General features: G+C 45.8%; 1 protein-coding gene across 1 annotated transcript in view; it reads right to left on the bottom strand.

The window, feature by feature from the left end:
- Positions 1-21,910, bottom strand: part of SORCS3 (sortilin related VPS10 domain containing receptor 3) — a 682,071-nt gene that overhangs the window by 372,823 nt on the left and 287,338 nt on the right. The window contains exon 3 of the mRNA XM_075534344.1: positions 6,480-6,579. Coding sequence (XP_075390459.1) covers positions 6,480-6,579 — 100 coding nt within the window. The remainder of the gene's footprint in view (positions 1-6,479; positions 6,580-21,910) is intronic.

Here is a 21,910-nt window from a genome sequence, read left to right as displayed (position 1 = left end):
TGACACAGAGATGCAGATTTCCTCTTCAATACACCTAGAACAGGTCAAGGCCAAACCAACAATGCTGAGGGCCACCAAGCCACAGGGCCGTCTAGAAGGGTTTCCTCTGCAGCAGTGCTGAGTCCTGCACCCCGATACTCTCATCTAGACAAGGGATTGTCATGTCCACTGGATACATGAGTTCTGATTCACATCCCAACTCCCTTCAAGGAGCCCAGCATTGTCACATGGGTTCCCACTGATTCATTTCCCAAATGGGTCCCTGGTGAAGGCTATGGAAGACCCACCATTTCCAAATCAGCCAGCCTTGGGGCATCTTACATAAAGTCCCTTGCCTTATCTTGCCTTCCTTTTTAATTTACTGAGAGAAGGAGTATTAGATTGGATGCTCAATTAATGCTTCTAAGGGAATTATGAAGGAATTCTGGTGGTGCACTGGTTAAGGCACTTGACTAGTAACCTGGAGATCAGTAATGTGAACTCACCAACGGCTTCTTGAGAGGAAAATGGGACTGTTGGCTCTCATAAAAATTTCCAACTTTGGAAACTCTGTGGGGCAGTTCTACTCTGTCCTGTAGAAGACACTTCATTTTAACGTGGTTTCTGTCCATTTAAGAAACCCAGGAGATTGTTAGCATTGGACTGCTAATCAAAAAGTCAGCATTTCAAAACCACTGGTTGCTCGGAAAGAGAAAGTGAAGGCCATTGTTTCTATAGACAGCCTAGAAACCACAGGGAGCAGCTCTCGTCTGCCTTGGAGTCACTATGAGTTGGAATCCACCTATGGACAGCAGGGAGGTGATAAGACCTTTGGTTTGGGCGTGCATTGTGGCACAGTGAGTATGTACTCAGCTTGCTAACAGAAAGGTTGATGGTTCAAACTCAAACAGAGATTCGTTCGTTAAAAAAAATAAAAGGCCCTCTGATCTGCCTAGGAAAGCCAATGAGACAGAGCTACTATCTCATTGAATCAGAATGGACTCAACCACACTTACTTACTAACAACAACCTTCAACTTCACGGCTTCTTAGCTATCTGCACTAGGAAATTTGAAGTTGTCAAAAACGCATTATAAAATATCTGCAATTAGCTCTGGGAGCCACTATATAAATAAAAGCACAATTTACTGTTTTGCTAGGGGCAACAGATCACATCTGATGTATTCATCGCCTCCCAGGAAAGCGGCAGCCATCTGTTAAATAAATAACTCATTAGGGGAAATGCAAGTGCTTCCACAAAATTAACTGCAAAATCTGCTGGAGACGACCACTATTAGCTGGCCAGTGGACATGGGAGGCTACAGATTGGCTGGTACCAAAAATCCTTCTCCTCCGTGCCACTGGATATCAGGATCCAGATGGCCACAGGTAGACACTTCAAGACCAATTCAAGAAGCCAACCAAGACCAAATAAAACCATGCATTACAAGGTCATAATAAACCAGACCACTGGACCAGCAAAGACATTAATGAGAGGGGGCTTTCCTTTACACTTAATTCCCGTTCTGCCTAAAAAACTGGAGACTGGGAGTTCTAGGACATGGAATATTGTAATTGAGGTTAAGAGAGAGTTACAATGCAGAAGATGTAGGAATCATCAACATCTAGAGGCTCAGAATATAATCAAATGCACTTATCAATAAAACAAGACAGAATCTAATTTCATCTTTCTTTGGCTGATTCAGAAAGCACTTGAGGACCATACGGGCTGCTTAGAAACATGAACTCTTCTCGCTGTTTTCACAAATTGAAATCCTCTGTGGTATGAGCCCAAATTAGTCATTTCTCTTTCTCCAATCAGAGCAAAGCATGTGTCTGCCCTTTCCACGTTCTGGCTGGCAGTGCCTCCTGGGGAGGAGTTAACTGTACTTTGATGGTGTGTCTCCACAAAGACAGGGGGACAATAGGACTAAACCTTCTTTATGGTGAAGGCTTGAATCCCGTGAGAAATTGCCCCAGAGAGACCCTGGTCCAGGAGTCACCTCTGGGAAGGAAGAAGGCGGTGGCATCTGTGTGCTCTGCTCTCCAAATCCTGCCAGTATGTTGGGTTTATCCCTCCGGCCTCTGCTGAAAACCACCATCTGGCTCCCTTACTTCTAAATGGCACCTTCCAGTTGCTGCTGAAGGAGCCCCTGGTGACACATGGCTTATGAGTTGGGCTGCTAACCACAAGCGCCATTTGCAAGCACCAGCGGCTCCGCGGCTGAGTGGCGATCTTGGAAATGCACAGGGGAAGGTCCGCCCTGTCCTACTATGGGGCCTCTACGAGTCGGAATGAACTCAGTGACAGTGAGTTTGGTTTTTTGGTTTTTTTAAAAGATTTTATTGCACCAATAATCCTTTCATTCTGGTGCCTGGTTTATCATCGTTCAACAAACCTATTAAGTATTGATTAAAAAAATCTACCAAGATTCCCCCGTAAAGCTTAGAAAAATTCACTTTTGAACCATAAACACAGAAGGCTTTCCAGTACAAAATGGGCACACTTTTATAATAAAGCTTGAGAAGGCAGAAAAACAATAAAGTCCCTGTTCATCCTCATAGCAAAACCAAGTACAATTACAGTGGGTTTTGTTTGTTTGGATTTTAAGAGTTGCCACAGAGTAAATCCTGACTGATAGCAACCAGAGGTGTGTCGGAGCAGAAAGTAGTTCTTAAGGTCTTTCATAGTGAATTTCCCTCAAGTAGAATACCAAGCCTTTCTTCCAACTATTTGGTCTCACACTGCCTTTAGCCCAACGTGTGAACTATTTGCACCGCCCAGGGACAAATTAGACTAAGATGAGAGAAAATATTTAGCAGGGGAGAAGAACAGGAGAAGACCACAGAGACATCTTTGTGATAGCTGTCATAAAGAAACACGTGACAAATGAATAGCAAGCTGGATGCAAGCAGGAACTACCTTCCATACATCCCTTTGGAAAATCCTAACAAATATTTCTGATCGACCGTCTGCATGGAAATATGTTGAATTATGTTGTGGCCCAGAGGTGGTTGAAGATCAGACGACTGTGTGTCAGGGTTGTGTCCTTTCACCATTGTAGTAGTTACATCATCTGGTGTCAATTTGAGAGGATTCGGAGCGAAGGGGTGGAGTCTGGCCTGTCAATCAAGACATAACCAATGAGGCCTCTGTGTGGTCATGGCCTTCTCCTGAGAATTCTGGGAACTCTGGACTTTTTCTCCTGGGAGGCAGGTGAAACTTTTTTCTCTCTCCTCAGTCTCTTGGAGACACTCAGCTGACTAGACACATGGAACTACCTAGTTCCCTTAGCTGGAGAAGCCACGTGGAAACCCCTGCCAGTGCTGAGATGCTTACACTGTCACTGAATCCAAAGACTTTCCACCCAGTGGCCTGTGATCAGTCCACATTTGGCATCATTGCATGTGTTTCATAAGACTTTATCCATCAGTATCAGACATATGGGCTCACATCAGATTTATGGGCTTGGACTGGACTGGGTTGGGATGCTTTCTTAATGTACGATTACCCTTTATATAAAACTCTCTCTTATGCAATATGAGTTTCTATGGATTTGTTTCTCTAGTCTACCCAGATTAGCACAGCCCTCTTTATTTGATCTGTATGCTGAACAAATAACCCAAGAACCTGGGCTGCACAAAGAAGGGTGCTACAAAAGGGTCAGTGGAAGACTCAGCCTGCGGTGTGTGACTGGTGCATCCTCGTTTGCTCAAAGTGAGGAGGATCTGAGCCACTACTGATGGAGACCCAAGACTGGAGCCCTTAGCCTAGGTACCACAGAATTTAAAAAAAAAAAAAAAACTTTGACAAACCACAAACACTCACAATTGGACCAATTAGCAACGTCCTCATAAACAAACAAAAAAGAGTGACGTAGTGAAAGATTTCATTTTACTTGGACCCACATTGCCCCTGGAATCAGCAGTCAAGAAATCTTCACTTATTGGATCGGGACAATCTGCTACAGATGATCTCTTTAAAGTCTTAAAAAGCAGTCGTTGCTTTGAAATGAAGGGACACCTGACCCAGCCAAGTCCTGATATATTCACTTCCCTCATATGCATGTGACACCTGGACAAGGAATAAAAAAGACCAAAAAATTAAGGTCTTTGAATTATGGAGTTGGCAAGGAATATTAAATATACCACGGGCTACCAAAAGAATGGGGGGGAAATCTATCTTGGAAAAAGTATAGGAAAATGTTCCTTGGAAGGGAAGATGGCAACACTTTGTCTGAGGTATTTTGTCCAGGTTCTGAGGAGGGACTGATCCTCGGAGGACATCCTGTCGACAAAGAGAGGGTCAACACAAAAGAAGGAAATGCTTAATGAACTGGAGCCAAACCGAAGATGCCACAATTGGCTCAACTGTAACACCACTGTCAGGAAGGCCCAAGACCAGGCAGTGCTGTTTCCTGCGACACACAAGGCCACACTGAGTGGGGACATGCTTGGGGGTACTCAACATCCTCAGGGAGCTTTAGTTCCAGGTCATGAAGCAACTGTTTCAAGACTCACACTCAAGAGTTAACTGTTAACCTTGAAACCTTCGAGTACAACTGGAGAGGAAGAAAAGAGGCAAAGGCCAAAGACCAGCGATCTGGTCTGAGAATCAAGAGCCCTGCATTCTACCTGGTCTCCTTTTTCTAACGCGTGTGTCTCCTTGGGTAAGCCCCTTCACTTCGGGCTTCAGTTTCCTCGTCTGCTGGTACACGTGGCACAGGCGATAAGTCTGCAGTGTTCGTACCCGCGAGTCCATTGACAGCTTGGGGTCCATGGATGGTTGGTTTCAGGGTGCTCACAGATACCTCACGCTTGTTGTCCATCGTTTGTGAGCAGGGGCATGTTTCTAGAACGGAGGTCTAGGGCTTTAATCACATTTGCAAAGGAGCTGATGTTCAAAATCTATTAATGACTGTCTGACAAATGAAACCTATGGTTTCCCGCACGAGCATTCAATAATTCAAAGAATGATATTGGAAACGTAAAAAAATGGCAATTGACTGGGACAAAGAGAAGAGAAGCTACTCAGCAAAAACCAGTGGACAGGCGCCCAAAGAGCCTTCCTGATCCTCACAGATTTGCCACTTTTTCTGGTGGACGTGTTCAGGGTTTGGGGACCTCTAGAGCCACTTGGAACATCTGGCCATCCATCATCAATTCGGAAGCAGGAGCCACTGATTCCGCTTCCTGCCTTTGCTGAGGCAGTCGGAGGCCGTGGAGGCATCCAGGGAAGAATGGGCTGGGGCATAACTGCTCTCAGCTGCTCGCCTGAGCAGGGCCACTGCCTTTTGCTACTCTTTAGCATAAACGAGCATCCTTCTAAGGCGCCGCTTGGACTCCATCAAGTTGGACTCCATCAAGTTGGTTTGGAGTGTACCCCTTCAATTTTACCTATCTGAAAGAAACCTTTGCAAAACCTAGGATGACTGTAAATCAGATGGCAAGAGGAGGTTTTTGGGAGTGCCATTTTCAGACTTCAAGATGGCCTTTAGCTCCCTAGTGTGTTTATCTGAACCAGAATGGCTCAAGTCTCCAACAGAAAGATCCCATCTCCCTAAAGCTAACACCAAACCAAGTCACCAAACTCACTGCTATCGGATAGATGCCGGTGCATAGGGACCCTATAGGACAGGGTAGAACTGCCCCTGTGGGCCCCCCAAACTAACTCTTTAAGGGAACAGAAAGCCCCATTTTCTCCCCAGGAGCTGGCTAGTGGTTTCAAACTGCTTATATGTGGTTAGCAGCCCAATTCGTACCAACTATGCCACCAGGGTTCCTAAAGGCAGCACATTGTAAAACGCTCTTGTAAAACACCACATCACATCCTGGAATCCAGGGCCCAGGCCACAAGGAGGTCAACAGACCAAGGTCTGCCATATGGTTTCCCTCACCTCCGAGCTGTTGAGTCAAGGGGAAAGATGGAGCAGGAGAGTGGCCAGTGAGGCCCTGCGCCCTCCTGGTCCTCAATCCTGCTGAGGATTGAGCAGCAGCGCCCAGGGGCCGCCCTTTCTTCCCTCGGCAGAAACAGACTATACAAATAAGGTTTTACAAAGAGCATAGGCCTGCAAGAGAGACCTGCCCTGTCCGGAGACTCCACTCAAATCCAGATTGGTTACTTGCTTAAACGTAGACAATGGATCTCTTTGAACTTGAGTGCATTCATCTGTAAAGTGGGACAATACTCTTTCCTCCCCCCCCCACCCAGAGTCATTGTGAGAACAAATGCACATTGTGAGATGTGAGGCACTGAGCAGTTTCTGTCACAGGGGAAGCCCTCCAATAGGTACCAACTTCTCCTACTGCTGTTGCTGTCACTACTCTGAGAAAGCTGTGATGAAAATTGCAGGCTTTGTCTGTGAATGCCAGACAGTGGGGCATGTAAAACAGGCGCTCTGTAAGGGATCCCATGGCTACTGGGTTTTCTCTGCACTCCTGGTCCTGGGCCGCCCGCCTGCCCTGCAGGGAGTGTCCAGCACTTTCCGACCGTCCTCCTACCTTCCTTTTGTTGGTGGGATTGACGTAGAGGTAACTGAGGACGGTCTTCAACCCCACTTTGTCATTCAGCTTTTCATAGGTGGTGCCGAAATCCGTTGACCTGCAAGTAGAGAGAAAGAGAGAAGGGAAAAAAAGGGGGGGAGATTGTTTTACCAAATGGGGGATTGTGTTTGAAGGGGAGCCAGGTTCCCCCCACCTGCCCTACCTGCACCTTTGTTCCCAAATCACATGAGTGCTTCAAAGTGTTCTTCAGAGCTAAAAAGGCCCATTCATTTGAGAAGAGCAATTAGACTAATGCATCTGCTTACTACCTGAGCTCAAGCCCCTTCGCTCCTGACCTTTCTCAGAGACCTACTTTCCTGGCCTTTGTGAAGCTGAGTGGGGAAAGGAGCCACTGTGGAGGGCCTCTCTCCCCTGTGGCTTGTGCTCTGGGAGGGGCATTGGCTCCCTCCTGTGGCCCCTCCAGTGGGGCTGTGTGTGGAAACCTGTGGCAGTTACATCATCTCCTGTCAACTTGACCGAAGGGGTGGAGTCTAGCCTGTCAATCAGGTCATAGCCAATGATGCCTCTGTGTGGGCATGGCCTTCTCCTGAGAATTCTGGGATCTCCTGTCTTCCTCTCTGGAGGTGGGACACACACTCTCTCTCTGCTTCATACTCCTGTTGAAGCCACACTGGAGGCAGCCAGAGCCCTAGAGATGCCATTGGATCAACAAGACTTTCCACCCACTGGCCCGTGATCTTCCTGCATTCAGCATCATTGCATGTGTTGTGTGAGTCTGAAGAGGAAGTTATAAACTGGTATTGGACATGTGGGCTAATATCAGATTTATGGTCTTGATCTGGACTAAGCTTGGATGTTTTCTTAATATACTATTGGTCTTTGATATAAGGCTGTCTTATACACACGAGTGTCTCTGGATTTGTTTCTAGAGTCAACCTGGACTAACACAAAATCACAGGGGAAAAGACCATTTCCTCAAGGCCACTGAGGTGAAACCAAGTTAATGTTCTCTCCGTGGAATGCAAGGCAAGGTCCCCTCAGAAGAGCAGGAAGTGCTGCTACCACCCTCGAGTCCATGAGATCCAATGGCCTGACAACATCCCACTGTAGAAGGAGTGGTGCTTTCCACGGAGACAACCATATATGTAGGGTGAAAGACCAGTGACATTGAACTGCTCCCAAGAGTCCATTATTCAAATAATCCCAATGGTCACCTACTCCTCCTTTTGATCTCATTTCCATAGGCCTGACTTGTGCGCTGAACATCTGAGTAGCAAAGACAGGTGAGACTTGACTAACAGTCAGAAGGCCAGGTGTTCAAGTGCGCCCACAGACAGGTCCAAAGAAAGATGTGGGGATTTACTCCTGAACAAAATCAGCCATTAAAACTGGATTGGAGTCTAGGTCTACCGGGATGCATCAGAATCAGGATCAACTCCACAGGAATATATTTTTTTTCCTTAACCTGTGCACAGACCACCAGAGCTCAGAGACTCATTTGTTCCTTTCTTTCCATCCCAGCGGTGAAGGAAGGCAGAATGCCAAACAGTGTGTTTCAAGTAGCCAACCTGCAAGCCATAGTGTCCACCTAGAGCACCCAAGCCCCATCCCCCCACCCCCAATGCCTTCTTCCCTTCTAAGACCTGCAATAACCTCTGGTCCTTGGCCCCTCTTTCTGCCACGATCCTCCTGAGCTTGACCCTTTGACTTCTCCCATGCAGGCTTAGCAGGGAACAAGAGGTCAGCTTCCTCTCTCTGTGCTCAACTGGCCTCTCTCTTCACCCACGCAGGTTCAAGTCTCAGTGCTCAACCCTGCCTCTGAATCTCCCTTTGTCTTTGGCATCAAGGTGCCCTAGTAAGCACCTGTCCCTGCCTTTTCTTTGAGCCCTTACCTAAATTCTAACTCTAAGTTGCTCCTGCCTTAGTCCACAGCTTATAAACTGCAAGGCAAAACTGTTTCTCAGAATAATCCCCACCACCCATCTCAAACCAAAAATGCCTTTCCCAGGCCCAGGTTAACTCCCGCTTACATCCCCCTCCTTCCTTCTTTGGAATTGCCTTCACCAGCCCTCCCATCTCCCACTCTTACCTCTCTTCTGTACTACAGGAGAGGCTGTCCCTATCCTGTCCCCCAAGACACACACCCAAGCCTCTTTTAGAAGCTTTTGATATTGTCGTGCTTAATTTTTTGATGTTCTATCTTGCCAACCACAATGTAAGTTCCTCAAGGAGAAGGAACTTCAAAGACCACAATAGTGAGCAGAATATGAACAAGCAAGATCTCCGTTTGATCCCTAGATCTGTATCTCCCTTTAGCATGACTACAGAAATTAAGTAAGCCGTTCCCTAAATGAATGATGGGGATCATTTCATCTCACCAGGGGTTTGTGGGGATGCAAACATATAACAGATGCCACAACTCCTAAAAGGAGGCCAGGTATACTGAAAAGTGAATAACATTAAACTAAAAGGGGTTCACTTTGTTCCCCACAAGTGCAAAACATGGAGGCATTGGACATAACTACACACAGTGTGTTTACTGATTGGACAAACATCAGTAGTTCACTTCCTCCTCGAGCTCTGAGTGCTGCGTGGCCATTGCTTACAGCAACTTATTTAATCAGTCCTTCCAATCTGACTTCTTCTCTTGTCTCCAGTCTACCTTAGCTAGGGAAGCCAGAAGCACACTCTCTTTGCCTTTATCTCTAGATCTAGTCCCATAGCCAAGTCTTAACAATTTTATCTTCAATTATTTAGATTCTTGGTCTCTCTCCCACACCCACTCCAAGGTTTGGCTCAAGCTTCATCAGTTTTATACCAACTGGATGTGCTTCTTCCAATCTTTCCCAAATCCTCTGTGCTTCCTCCAACGATCGTCATCGCAGCTTTTAGGTTAGATTTCTACCACCCAAGTCTATCTCCCCATCACTCCATGGCTGTCCTTACCCAACACCTACACCCACAGGAGACACACCTTCCAAGCTTAGTCTGATAAAAATCTGGCTGCATTCTCCTCATTGGACTGGTTTTCAGCTACTTCCCTGCCTCTTCCTCTCTAGCCACCGTGTACTTTTCTGAACCTGCTGAGCCTTTTCCCTGCCTTGCAGAGCTGCACAAACATTTCCTTTGCCTCAGTTCTCCTGGCTCTGTTTCCCCCCTTGGTAAGCTCCTCTCTAGCTCCCAAAGCATTACCTTCCTTCCATCTCCCCAGGAGGAAATTAATCACAAGGCCCTTTGTGTGTTCATAGCATTTTATACGACTTTCTATTTTTGCCCTTATCCTATTGTTTTAACCAGACTCTATTATCCTGGGGTTGCTTCCTTGATAGGAACTTTCTGAGGGGAAGAACCATTTCTTATAACAGCCTCAAATATCTTGTGGGGTGTCTCAGACAAAGCAAGTGCTGAATCCACAATGTTGGTATTGTTCTGCTCCTCCTGGGTCTGTGAGAATGAATGACGAGCTTGCTCAGATCAACGGATAATTCTTGATTAACTGTGAACCTCTAGTGGCAATTGAACTCATCTCAACCCAACTATGTTGTTGTTGTTGTTAGGTGCCGTTGAAATGGTTCTGACTCTGAGACCATATGTACAAGAGAGGGTAACGCTGCCTTGTCCTGTTCCATCATAATCCTTCCCAACTCTAGAAAACATATTGGATCCTTTGGATACTGGTACAATTGGCGCAGATTCTGGACTGGTAAGGTTTTTGCGATATCGGTTCCATAGCGTCTCTGCGTTGGACTGCTAACCACAGGGTCTACAGTTCAAGCTCACCAGCAGCTCCACGAGAGAAAGAGGAGGCTTCTTACTCTCATAAAGAATTTCCATTTTGGAAATCCACAAGGGTAGTTCTACTCCATCCTAAAGGGTCTCTATGATGCTTGGTTTGGGGTTTGGTCCCAGGGACAAAGTTAAAGTTACTTGTCCAAAAAGTGAAGCTTAAGTGGTCAATCACCCGAGCCCCTCTCCTACTCCGGAAGTGTAGGCGATGGGCTGTTTGATCTCTAAAGACTGTTAGTTGCCTGCTATTGCTAGCAATCCCAATAAAGCATGCTACACGATAAATCTCTCATTGGCGCTACACGCCTGAAGGTACACAGGCGGCACAGAATGAGAACGGCACACTGAACTCAGACTCCAGCAATCTAGATGCTAGAACTGATTCTGAAATATCCACAAAATGTTTCTTGGGAAAGCTCCTTTGCTACGTCCCGTTCCATCATTAACACAAGAAGCTTAATTCAGAAAAACCGTAAGGTACCTCCTGGAACTTAAAGGTTATTATCCCACCAACACAGTGTTAGGTTGTTTTCCAACTAGCACCATTCCTCACACTCTATATAGCAAATCCCCTACTTGTAAGAGCTAAATTCTCTGGGTTCCCAGTGTGACTGATGTCATAACAAACTTCCTTCCAGAATCTAAATCGCCCTCATCAAAGGCAGTGTGCTTAAGCTCACACGCAGTCTCTCGTTTGTCGGGCTGCCGGACAGAAGCACACTGACTTTGCTGTTTGGCAAATTGAATGCTGAGCACAAGGACTTCCCAGGAAAGGGGCCCTCTCCACAGTCCAGCCTCCTCTGTGCCCCTGGCAGCTTCTGCTCATTCAGGCAGACAGAAACTAGCCAAGCTCACTGAAGACATCTCGAGGAAGCTTTGAGCCTTTAGAACCAAAGGTGTCCTTGTGCTTGTCCTCGCCAGCATGGACTGTGTACAAGGGCGAGGCCACTGGTCTGGGGCCTGCTTTTGCCCGAGGAAAGGGGCAGATGGCAGAGAGGTCTCGGCCCTATTGCCAGAGGCAGCTGTGTCTATAGAACTCACTTTAGGAAGAATGCTAGCCATAAACCCGACCTAGCAACTCCAGACAGCTTGGAGTCACTTGGAGGTGATTTGTGGCATTTTAAATTGCTCAGTCCACACAGTTAAACATTAAGGCAACAAGAGAGGCATGCATGCCTCTGGGGCATCCAACTTCTGGACCTTGGCTCCTGTCATCCTCGCTGTGTGTATGTCCTGCCTTTCTCTCATTATTTCTTTATGAATTATTTCAACACTCAGAAATCAGAATGACATACGACTCAACTCCACTCAGATTCAAAAAGCGTTTGTGTACAGAAATAGCATGTAAGTGATCTTTTTACGTGTTATTCACATTTATAGGTCGCTATAAAGTTGGAATCTACTCGATGGCAGTCAGTAGATTGGTTTGTTTGCTTGTTTGCTTTCTTGGTTAAATGTTGTCGTGAAGAATCTGTCTTCTGCATTCTGCAACTTGCTTGCTTGATCCAGCATTCGGCTTTTGGGATTAATCCATATTGAATGACCTAATGCCACATAGAATTTTGGCCTAGGAATGAAGCACTATTTATGTTTTCAACCACTGACATTTTTTAGTGGTTACATGCTGGGCTGCTTCTGAAAGGTCAGCAGTTCAAAACCACCAGCCTCTATGAGGGAGAAAGAAGAGACTTTCTACTCCCATAAAGAGTCATAGTCCAGAAATGCACAGGGGCAGCTCTATCCAGTCCTTTAGGGTCACTATGAGGCTGATCAACTCAATGGTAATGAATTTAAGTCCGTGTATTATAAACAACATGATGATGAAAAAGAAATTCTTATAATATAAAGAAAATATTGTTAGGAGATATCTTTTCGTTCAATTTTTTATTGTGATTTGGGTGACAATACATAGAGGAGATTGGTTTTCTGTTCCACAATTCATCCACATTGACATTCAAGACAGTGATTACCAGCCCACAGTGGAGCCGCATTCACTGCTTCCTCTCCTGGTGATCATTCATCCTCTTCCCTGTCCCTGCTGCCTCTGAGCTTTGTTCCTGGGCAAAGGCTGCTCGTTGGCCTCCTGTGGATGGCTGTCCTCAGGAGTACACAGCTCCCTGATGACATGACTCTTCCACAAGCCTGTCTATTGCTTGCGGAAAGGTGAACAACAGGAGTAGCTGACCTGAAGGGTGACTAAGTGATACAGGGGTTCCACTAGTCTGTACTAGACCAGTAAGCTTGGTCTTTAAAAAGAGGGTGTTGTTTATATCTCCACAGGGAAAGAGGGACCAGACTTCAACCCAGTGCTCCAAGATGTGAATGCAACATGTCAGTGTGGAGTAGGGAAGCAGTGGAGAGGTCTGGGGGACCAGCCCCAATCCCAACTACTAGCCCTACTAAGTGGGCACCTGCCCCTCCCCCCAGGATAATTTATTTCAAAGGACAGCATTGAATCTGCAGCTCCAGGAGAGGGACATATCTGATCAGAGCACACGGGAACAGATGAAGTGGGAGGAGGAGAGAGTGGAGCACATCCTGGCCCACTAGGCCTTGAGGACGATATTCCCGATTAGAGCAGTCAGCCCACAGAGAGGACCACATGGCCGGCCCCACTATGAGACATGACGCCCCTCACTGGACCATAAGCCTACAGGGCACCCAATCTGATCCTGCCACACCGAGGCAAAACACTAAGAGTGTGCAACAGAACAGCAAGGGAATGGAGTGCCAAGTTCACCAGGGGATGCTGAAGGTGGATTTGGGGGCCAGAGCATGGTGCCCCAACAGACTGGACTGGAAAACACTCCTAAAAGCCAACAAACAATCCTGGAACTAACTACAAGCTTTTCTTTCTTGTTATATTTTGTTTTTGTGTTGTTATTTGTCAGTGGTTTGTTGTTGTTGTTGTATATTGTTGCTTGGTTTTGCTCTGTCTTGTTTTTGTACATGTTATTATCTCCGCAATTCTGTCTAAATAAAATAGGCTGGATGAACACTCTGGAGGAGAAAACAATGGGACCGACACTTCTTCGGGGACATGGGAGAAGGGGAGGTGGGGGGGAAAGGTAGCGGTGTTAACAAACCCAGGGACAAGGGAACAACAAGTGATCCAAATCGGTGGTGAGGAGGATGTGGGAGGCCTGGTAGGGCATGATCAAGGGTATGTAACAAAGAGGAATTGCTGAAACCCTGGTGGGGACTGAGCATGATAGTGGGACAGGAGGAAAGTCAAGGAAAGAGACCAAAGAGCTGGGAGGCAAAGGGCATTTATAGAAGTCTAGATAAAGACATGTACATATGCACATATATTTATATATGAGGATGGGGAAATGGATCTATGTGCATATATTTATAGGTTTAGTATTAAGGTAGCGGAAGGACATTGGGCCTCCACTCAAGTACTCCCACAATGCAAGAATACTTTCTTCTATTAAATTGGCATTCTATGATCCTCACCTTCCTGACACAACCGCTGAAGACAAAGCGGGTACATAAGCAAATGTGGTGAAGAAAGATGATGGTGCCTGGTTATCAAGAGATATAACGTCTGGCATCTTAAATGCTTGATGGTACACAAGCGGCTATCTAGCTCATAAGCAACAAAGTCCACATGGAAAAAGCACATCAGCCTGTGTGATCACAAGGTGTTGAAGGGATCAGGTACCAGGCATCATCAGAACAAAAAAATCTTACCATAGTCAATGAGTGGGGGAGTGCACATAGGAATACAAATGTAGAAATAGCCCCTGTAATATTTCATACACGAGTAGGTATAGCTGCATTCACCTACACCCTTGTATTCAGTTTGCTTGTCTCTAAGTGTCCACCTAAAAATTATTGTTATTACTATTAGTACAGGATTGTGTAAGGAAAAGCATTTACTTTTCCTTTAATTCTTGTGCTCTTCTCACCATCTTTCTTTTTTTTTTACATTTTATTAGGGGTTCATACAACTCTTATCACAATCCATACATATACATACATCAATTGTATAAAGCACATCCGTACATCCTTTGCCCTAATCATTTTCAAAGCATTTGCTCTCCACTTAAGCCCTTTGCATCAGGTCCTCTTTTTTTCCCCCTCCCTCCCTGCTCTCCCCTCCCTCATGAGCCCTTGATAATTTATAGATTGTTATTTTGTCATATCTTGCTCTGTCCCACGTCTCCCTTCCCCCACTTTTCTGTTATACGTCCCCCAGGGAGGAGGCCACATGTAGATCCTTGAAATAGGGTCCGCCTTTCCAACCCACCCTCTCTATGCCCTCCCAGTATTGCCACTCACACCCCTGAGTAAGGAAGCAGCATACCATTTTCCAGAGTGGTTACATCATTTTAACTCCCACCAGCAGTGGATAAAGATTCTAGCATCTCCCTCCCCTTACCAGCATTTGTTTTCTGCTTTGTTGAATTTTACTAATGCTGCGGTGAGATGATATCTCGTTGTGGCTTTGATCTGCATCTTTCAAATGGCAACTGAGGAGACCCAGCAGTGCCAAGAGCTAAGCATTGGACAGCTAACTAAAGGCCAGCTGTTCAAACACCCCACCCTTACCTCCCAAGTCACTCCCTGGGAGAAAGAGGAGGCTGTCTGCCCCTGTAACTACTAATGATCTCGGACGCCCTTTTGAGCAGATCTGCTCCTATAGAGTTGCCACGAGTTGAAACCGGCTCAACGGCATTTGGAATGACTACTGATCAGGAACATTTCCTCGTGTGTTGGGGGAATGGCGAGGCCACAGCCCTAGGGCATCAATGGCTAAGGACTCAGTTGAAAACCAAAAGGTTGGAGGTTTAACCCGCTCAGCTGCCCCATAGGAGAAAGACTTAGTGATTTGCTTATGTAATGATTACAGCCAAGGAAACTTTGGGGTAGTTCTCCTCTGCCAATAAGAGACCACTATGAATCCAAATCCACTCCCAGCACCCAACACCAAATGTCTATGTAAACGCTGCTACTCTGCTGATTACTGCCCAACATGTACACTAAGGAGGCTGTAATTCCACAGACACTCCCTCAGTCTCCAGGTTTAGTACAGGGCATGCTTAGCATTTAGGGTCCCTGTCCGTAGCTCCTTGCCCTTGTGCTCTCAGCCATCTGTGTTTGCAGAGTCCTGGATTGCAGCACCTTTGAAGCCAAGTCAGCATTTGTTTCCACATTTCCATTACTGTACGTCATTGCAAGTCACCGGTTCCCTGGGTCTATGGCTAGCTCCAGGGCCTATTCATCATCTGGTTGGACCCCCCAGTCACCCTCTAGTCACACTTGTGAGAGGTAGGCTTATTGTGTCAACCTGGTCAATAGGAACATGTGGGATTAGTAAGGTCACAGTTTGATTGGAGGGCAAAGAGATAAATGGCTCAGCAAGCCCCGCCCCTCTCTCCCTTGCTCTGGTGATCAGACCAGCGGGTGACTCGTATAGCTCGTTCTCTGCCTCAACTTGTGAGCTACACTACCTGTGGGAGAGGCCAACTGGTGGATCATGTAGCTAGAGCTTGAGGTTCCTTTGAGGCCTGCTTGGCCATGCTGCTGGTGTGCACATCGCTCGAGCTTGAGGCTGTGGGATCCTGTCAGCTTGCATTGCTTGAGTTCAGTATCCCATCTGGACCTGCTTCACTAAGCTCCTGAGCTACTGACTGTTGGTGACCTGCCCTCCTGTTTACTGGCTGTGGCCAGACTGCCTGCATTATCCTACGAAAGATTCAGCTGTTTGCTTCCTTGACCTTGGACACAGCAGTCCTTGTGAGTTGAAGGACTTCCAGTATATTAATTGTTCCACAGATGTGAGTTGAACTGAGCCCTCTGTACTGCTGTGTGGACTAATTAGCTGTTATATTCCTTAGTGCTGTGTCTGTCTGTCTATCTATCTATCTATCTATCTATCTATCTATCTATCTATCTATCTATCTATCTATCTATCTATCTAAACCATGAGCGTCCTGGTTTTGTTTCTCTAGAGAACCGTGTCCAACACACAATATTCTCCAGGCATTGAGAACTGTGAACAACACACCGAACTTCCTTCCACTTCAACCTCCCAGAAGAGGATGGGTGTATGCCAAGATCCAGATCCCTAATCAGAAGCCTCCACATGTTCATTTAGCTTTTGTCTCATCCCAACAGACCACCTTTTACAGAGTTTAATAGGAGCTAATACATTCTGGAAAAGCCCTATCACCCCAGCCCAACCTACCATATGCCTGGTTATTTTCCCGGGGCCATTCTTACACCGACAATTTCAGAAGGAGAGGCGTGGGTGGAGTTTATATTTTGTCCAGCCATCAAGCTTTCTCTCCTCTAGTAAGCTCCCGAGGGAGAGGCTGGTGGCAACAAGCATATGGACTGCTATTTTAAAAGTAAAAAGAATAAAAGAGAAAATTTCCAGCTAATGCAGCCAAGTTAGGCTCCTGGCATTGCTGAGCTGTAGTCCCACATTCCCACTCCAAAATCTCGTTCCTACCAGAGGTGAGAGTTCTCAGAAGGCCCACTGCCCCTTCTCACGGGGATCACCAGATGCTCTGGACTGGACAGGCACTCTACTCTCCTTATCCAGTCAGTGCCTCAGCCTCATTGATCACCATCTTTGGTTTCCCGCTCCTCTTCGGTCAACTGTGTTCTGCAGAAATGTGTTGCTGATGTTGGTAGTGCCTTCGAGTTGGCTCCAATTCATAGCAACCCTGTCTACAATAGAAGGGAACAGTGCTCAGTCCTGTGCCGGCCACACAACCTTATGTTTGAGCCCATCAGTACAACCACAGTGTCGATCCATCTTGCCATAGGTCTTCCTCTTTTTCACCGCCCTGTTACTTTACCAAGCACAATGCCCTCTCTATGGACTGGTCTCTCCTGGCAATATGTCTAAAGGACATAAAATGAAGTCTCACCATCCCTGCCTCAAAGGAACATTCTGGCAGTACTTTTCTCAAGACAGATTTATTGATTCTTTGGACAGTTCATGGTACTTTCAATATTCCTCGCCCGTAGCACAATTCAAATGCATTGATTCTTCTTCAGTCTTCTTTTTTCAACATCCAATGTTCAAATGCATATGAAGTTATTGAAAATACCATGGCTTGGATCAGGAATGCCTTAGTCCTCAAAGTAACATCCTTGCTTTTCAACACTTTCAAAAGCAGATTTGCCCAAAGCAACGGGCCCTTTGGTTGCTTGACTGTTGCTCGCATGAGCATTGCTTATGAATCAAAGCAAGATAAAATCCTAGACAACGTCCATGTCTTCTCCGTTTAACATCATGTTACCTATTGGCCCAAATGTGAGGATCGTGGTTCCCTTTACATTGCGTTGCATTCCATACTGCCGGGTACAATTGCTCGATCTTCATCAGCAGATGTCTCAAGTCTTCCTCACTATCAGCAAACAGAGTTGTGGCTTCTGCATCTAGCAGGTTTTTAAATCTGCCTCTAAGTCTTCATACAATCCAGCTTCTCTGATTATTTCCTAAGCATACAGATCAAATAAGTGTGGCGAGAGAATGCCACCCTGCAGAATTTAGGAAAAGGGGACCACACAGCCTTCACGTCTTGATTTTCATGCTATTCTCTGATATTGTGCTCAGTAGACACCTTTCATTGTGATGTGACCTAAAATTAGCAAAACTCTAGTCAAGGCAGTGCCTTTCCCAGCTACCATTTTTGGTTTTGTTTTACTCATTTCTTAAACAAACCTTCCAGCACATAGTAGAAAAATATTTGATAAGAAGGGAGTAAAACATGAATTAAAAATTGCAAATAGGAAAATGCACAAACAAGAATGGTTATTTGCTAATTTCCATTTGATTCATTTCTTAGCAAATAGAAGGAGGCTTCAAAAGAGTTCACGGGAAAATGGAATCAATTGAGAGCATCATTAGCGAGGGCATGCTAGGGCAGGTCAGGGGAAATGTGGAGCTGATGACAAATAGTTCAAGAAAGAGAAACTGTTCTGAAATTTTGGGGTAATGATTGCCCATATCTTCTTAATATTACATTGTACTATATATGAATTTTATGCCAATCAAACTATTTTAAAAGATAAAGGGATTGTGCCATGAACTTTCTGAAAATCCCTTTTATTGAGCTAAGGAGCTTTTGTAGCATGGTGGTTATGCACTTGCTACTAACAGCAAGGTCAACAGTTCAAAACCACAAGCCACTCCTTGGGGAAAAGATGAGGTTTTCTATTCTTGTGAAGAATTACAGTCTCAGGAACTCGCAGTTCGACCCTGTCTTGAAGGGTCTCAGGGGTGTAAAGGTGACACAGGGAGTGTTGTGTCCTGTTGTTTACAGGCAGATGTCATCTATGAGTTGGAACCCAGAACAACGTATGTTAAGTGGAGTGCCTGGGTGACAGAAGCAGTGAAGGGTGTAGCTACTTTAACCTACAGGCTGGTATTTTGAACCCACCCAGAGGCACCTGGAGGGAATGGGCTGATGATTTGCTTCTCAAAGTCCTGGTCTTGAAAACCACTTGGAGCATTTCTCCTCTGTGCCCATGACCTCCTCCAGGATGAAGTCAGCACCATAACTGGTTTGTTGTTTGGTATTGTTTTCACATGCCAGAAGGCTTTTCTCACTGTTTCCCCTTTCTTACCATTATGAGTCACTCTAGTGAAGGGGTCCACAACATTCCTATCCTGGGAGAGACCATGGATAATTTAGGTTTTATAGAGCTTTGTTAAAACTACTCAATTCTGCCATGATAGTTCAAAAATAACCACATGCAATATACAGTTGAATACAAGGGGCTGTGTAACAATAAGCCTTTTTTTGTCTATCCTAAACAGGGGGTATATTATTTTCTATCCTTTCTATACTTCAGTGCAAAGCCATCCCCTACTCTTGTCCCCATTATCCTTTGTGTTAACCTGGGTACTTTATAGAAACAAATCCACAGAAACTCATGTATAAGAGAGAGTTTTACATAAAGGTTAAGTGGGCATCAAGAAAACATCCCAACCCAGTGCTGCCTAAGCCCACAAGTCCAACATTAACCCATATGTCCAACACCAATCCACAAAGTCCTCCTCCATCTCACAAAACACACACAATGATGCCGACTGCAGGAGGAAAGCCGAGTCAGTGAATGTGTAAGCATCTCAGCTATGGCAGGGGTCTCCACATGGCTGTTCTAGCACCCAGGGCTGCATCAGATTAAGTCCATGTGGCTTCTCCTCAGGGATGTCTTGCAGGAAGTGAGCGTGCCAGCTGAAGCATGGAACTTTGGCGAAGGCAACTGCACCCTGGTCCGACCATCAGAAAGCAAGAGACTGAGAACTCGAAAGGCAAGGTTCATTGAGCCATTTATCCCTCTGCCCTTCAAATAACCCCACATGTGTTTATCAGCCAGGTTGGCACAATAAACTAACTATCCTATCCATCTTTGACCTCTAATACAACTTCCCATGGGGACCACCAGGATCTCTTATGTCCTAACCCATCCTTCCCTTCCTTGTTGCCATATCAGGTCAAAACACCCTCCTAAACCACTAGTCAAGGCTATCATACTTGGCCTGGTTTTTTTCCCTCCAATTTCCAAATGTTAAGCCAATGAGTCTGTGGCTTGGCACTTGTCCAGGTGGTTGCTTTGTGATTTCCGGCTCTAATGATGGAGTTTCTTCCCACAACTCCAGCTCAGACCCTCCTACACACTTACATCAACACCACCTAGATGCTCCCTATTTATCCTTGCAATATATCTCTGTTTTTCCACTTTTCAAGAATTACGAACTTCTTTTTTTAACATCACATTTTAAACATCTCTTGCTTCTCTGTAAATGAAAAATATAGCTCTAAGTAGGAAGATTTAAAAATCAAACCAAAGCTGTATGGTCAAGTGGATTCCAATTCATGTGATACAGGGTAGACTTGTACTCCATAGCTTCTTTCGCTGTAATGTTTACAGAAGGGGATGTCTAGGACTTTCTCCTAAAGCCATGGTGGATAGGTTCAACCTGCCAACCTTTAGGTTAGTCATGAAGTACATCAAGTGCTATTTGTGTTGTCTATGAACCTCCAGAAAACAAACATGGAAATAGTGCAAAAGCAAGTAGACCAAGAGCTGGACAAGTGAGCTGTGTGAACACGTCTTTAACCCTCGGCTCAGCTAGCCTGGCTGTTGTTCTGAAGGCTCAATGAACAGTAGGAAACGCCCAGCATCTGAGAAAAGCCCTTGCTGTATAAATGCCCATGGCTACCATTGATCTGAATATTCTAGATTGCATTTTCCTCAAAGGCAATCAGCCTACTTTTATTTCCTTGATTTTTACTCCTTACACTTAATTGGGTATGAGGCACATGGACACCTAATAAATCATTCAAAGATCTCTGGGGGCTGTCTCTGGTTTTCCTCCATGAGAGTCCATATGGCCCAGCCGCTGCATAATCAAAAGACAGCCCCATGCTTCAACGTGCCAGGTCTTGGAAAGCACCCACCGGCCATTCCCCGTGAGTGCATCTCAACATTCACAGGCAATTAACTGCTTGGAAGTGTGGTGAACCACAACCCATTCCAAGGTCAGGATCAGCATCTTCTACAGAGCAGCTCCAGACCAATGGCTGCCCAGGGGGCTCCATCATGGAAAAAGGAAACCCACTGACACTCCCCTCTGGTCTGCTTTACCCTCAAGTTGGAGGCGGTGCCAAAGCCATATTCATTTGTGTCTTTGCGATGGCAAAGGCCCAGCTTGACCACAAACGACCAGACAGATAACTAATTGAAGATGTCTGGCCAAAGCAAGAGATTTTAATAGCTTCATTTTTCCAAGTGGGTATTAATCTGACTCTCTGCTTTAGGAAAAGCACACACAGGCTGATCGGGCCTTTCTCTGAAGCTCTCCAAGCTCCCGGTGACTCTTCTCATGTTCTGACGCCTCGGTCTTACAAAGAGAAGCACAGAGGCAGGGTCCTTAGTGTGTCTCTGGGTCTTCGGGAAGACCCCTGCTGGTGTCGTGGATTTTGTGGGGGGCTGTGAACTGCCAGGTCAGCAGTTCACACCCCTAGCCATGCTGAGGGAGCAACATAAGACTTTCTACTCCCACAAAGAGTTTCAGTCTCAAAATCCTACACGAGCAGTTTTGTTGCGTGCTACGGGGTCCCCACGAGTAGGAATCAAGTGGATGACAGGGAGTTTGGGTTGGTTTGCTTGCTTGCTTGCTTTTTAATGTCTTCTTGCCCAGCTATCTGAAGGAAATCATCCCTGGTTTCCAAATACAGAGCACTGAGGTTAGTGAACAATAAAGACCAGGATCAGGCCCAGTGTGAATTCCAAGAGATACAATGTCAGTCCAATAGCAGCTCCAGTCCAGTGTGCGCCTTCTCTAGCAAAGCAGATGGGAGTGTGGGGGCTGCCTAAAGATCCTGGGTCTTTCTAGAAGGGTAGGTACTTCACGTCACTGAACCACAGTTTAGACACTGGAGCTTTGACAGTATTAAAATTCACAACACCCACGCATCTCAGTGCTCTCCGCCAAGAAGGCTCTTGGCACCACACAAATCCAAGGTGCAAAGAGAGCCTCTAATGCAGCACTTCTCAATCTGTGGGTTGCGGCCCCTTTGGGGGTCGATGGACCCTTTCCCAGGGGTCGCCTGATTCATAACAGTAGCAAAATTACAGTTATGAAGTAGCAAGGAAAATAATGTTAT

The sequence above is a fragment of the Tenrec ecaudatus genome, chromosome 16 (genome assembly GCF_050624435.1).
Source record: "Tenrec ecaudatus isolate mTenEca1 chromosome 16, mTenEca1.hap1, whole genome shotgun sequence".
Classification (NCBI taxonomy): Eukaryota; Metazoa; Chordata; class Mammalia; order Afrosoricida; family Tenrecidae; genus Tenrec; species Tenrec ecaudatus.
Note: the sequence above shows the minus strand (reverse complement) of the source record. Positions and strands in the feature narration are given on the sequence as shown.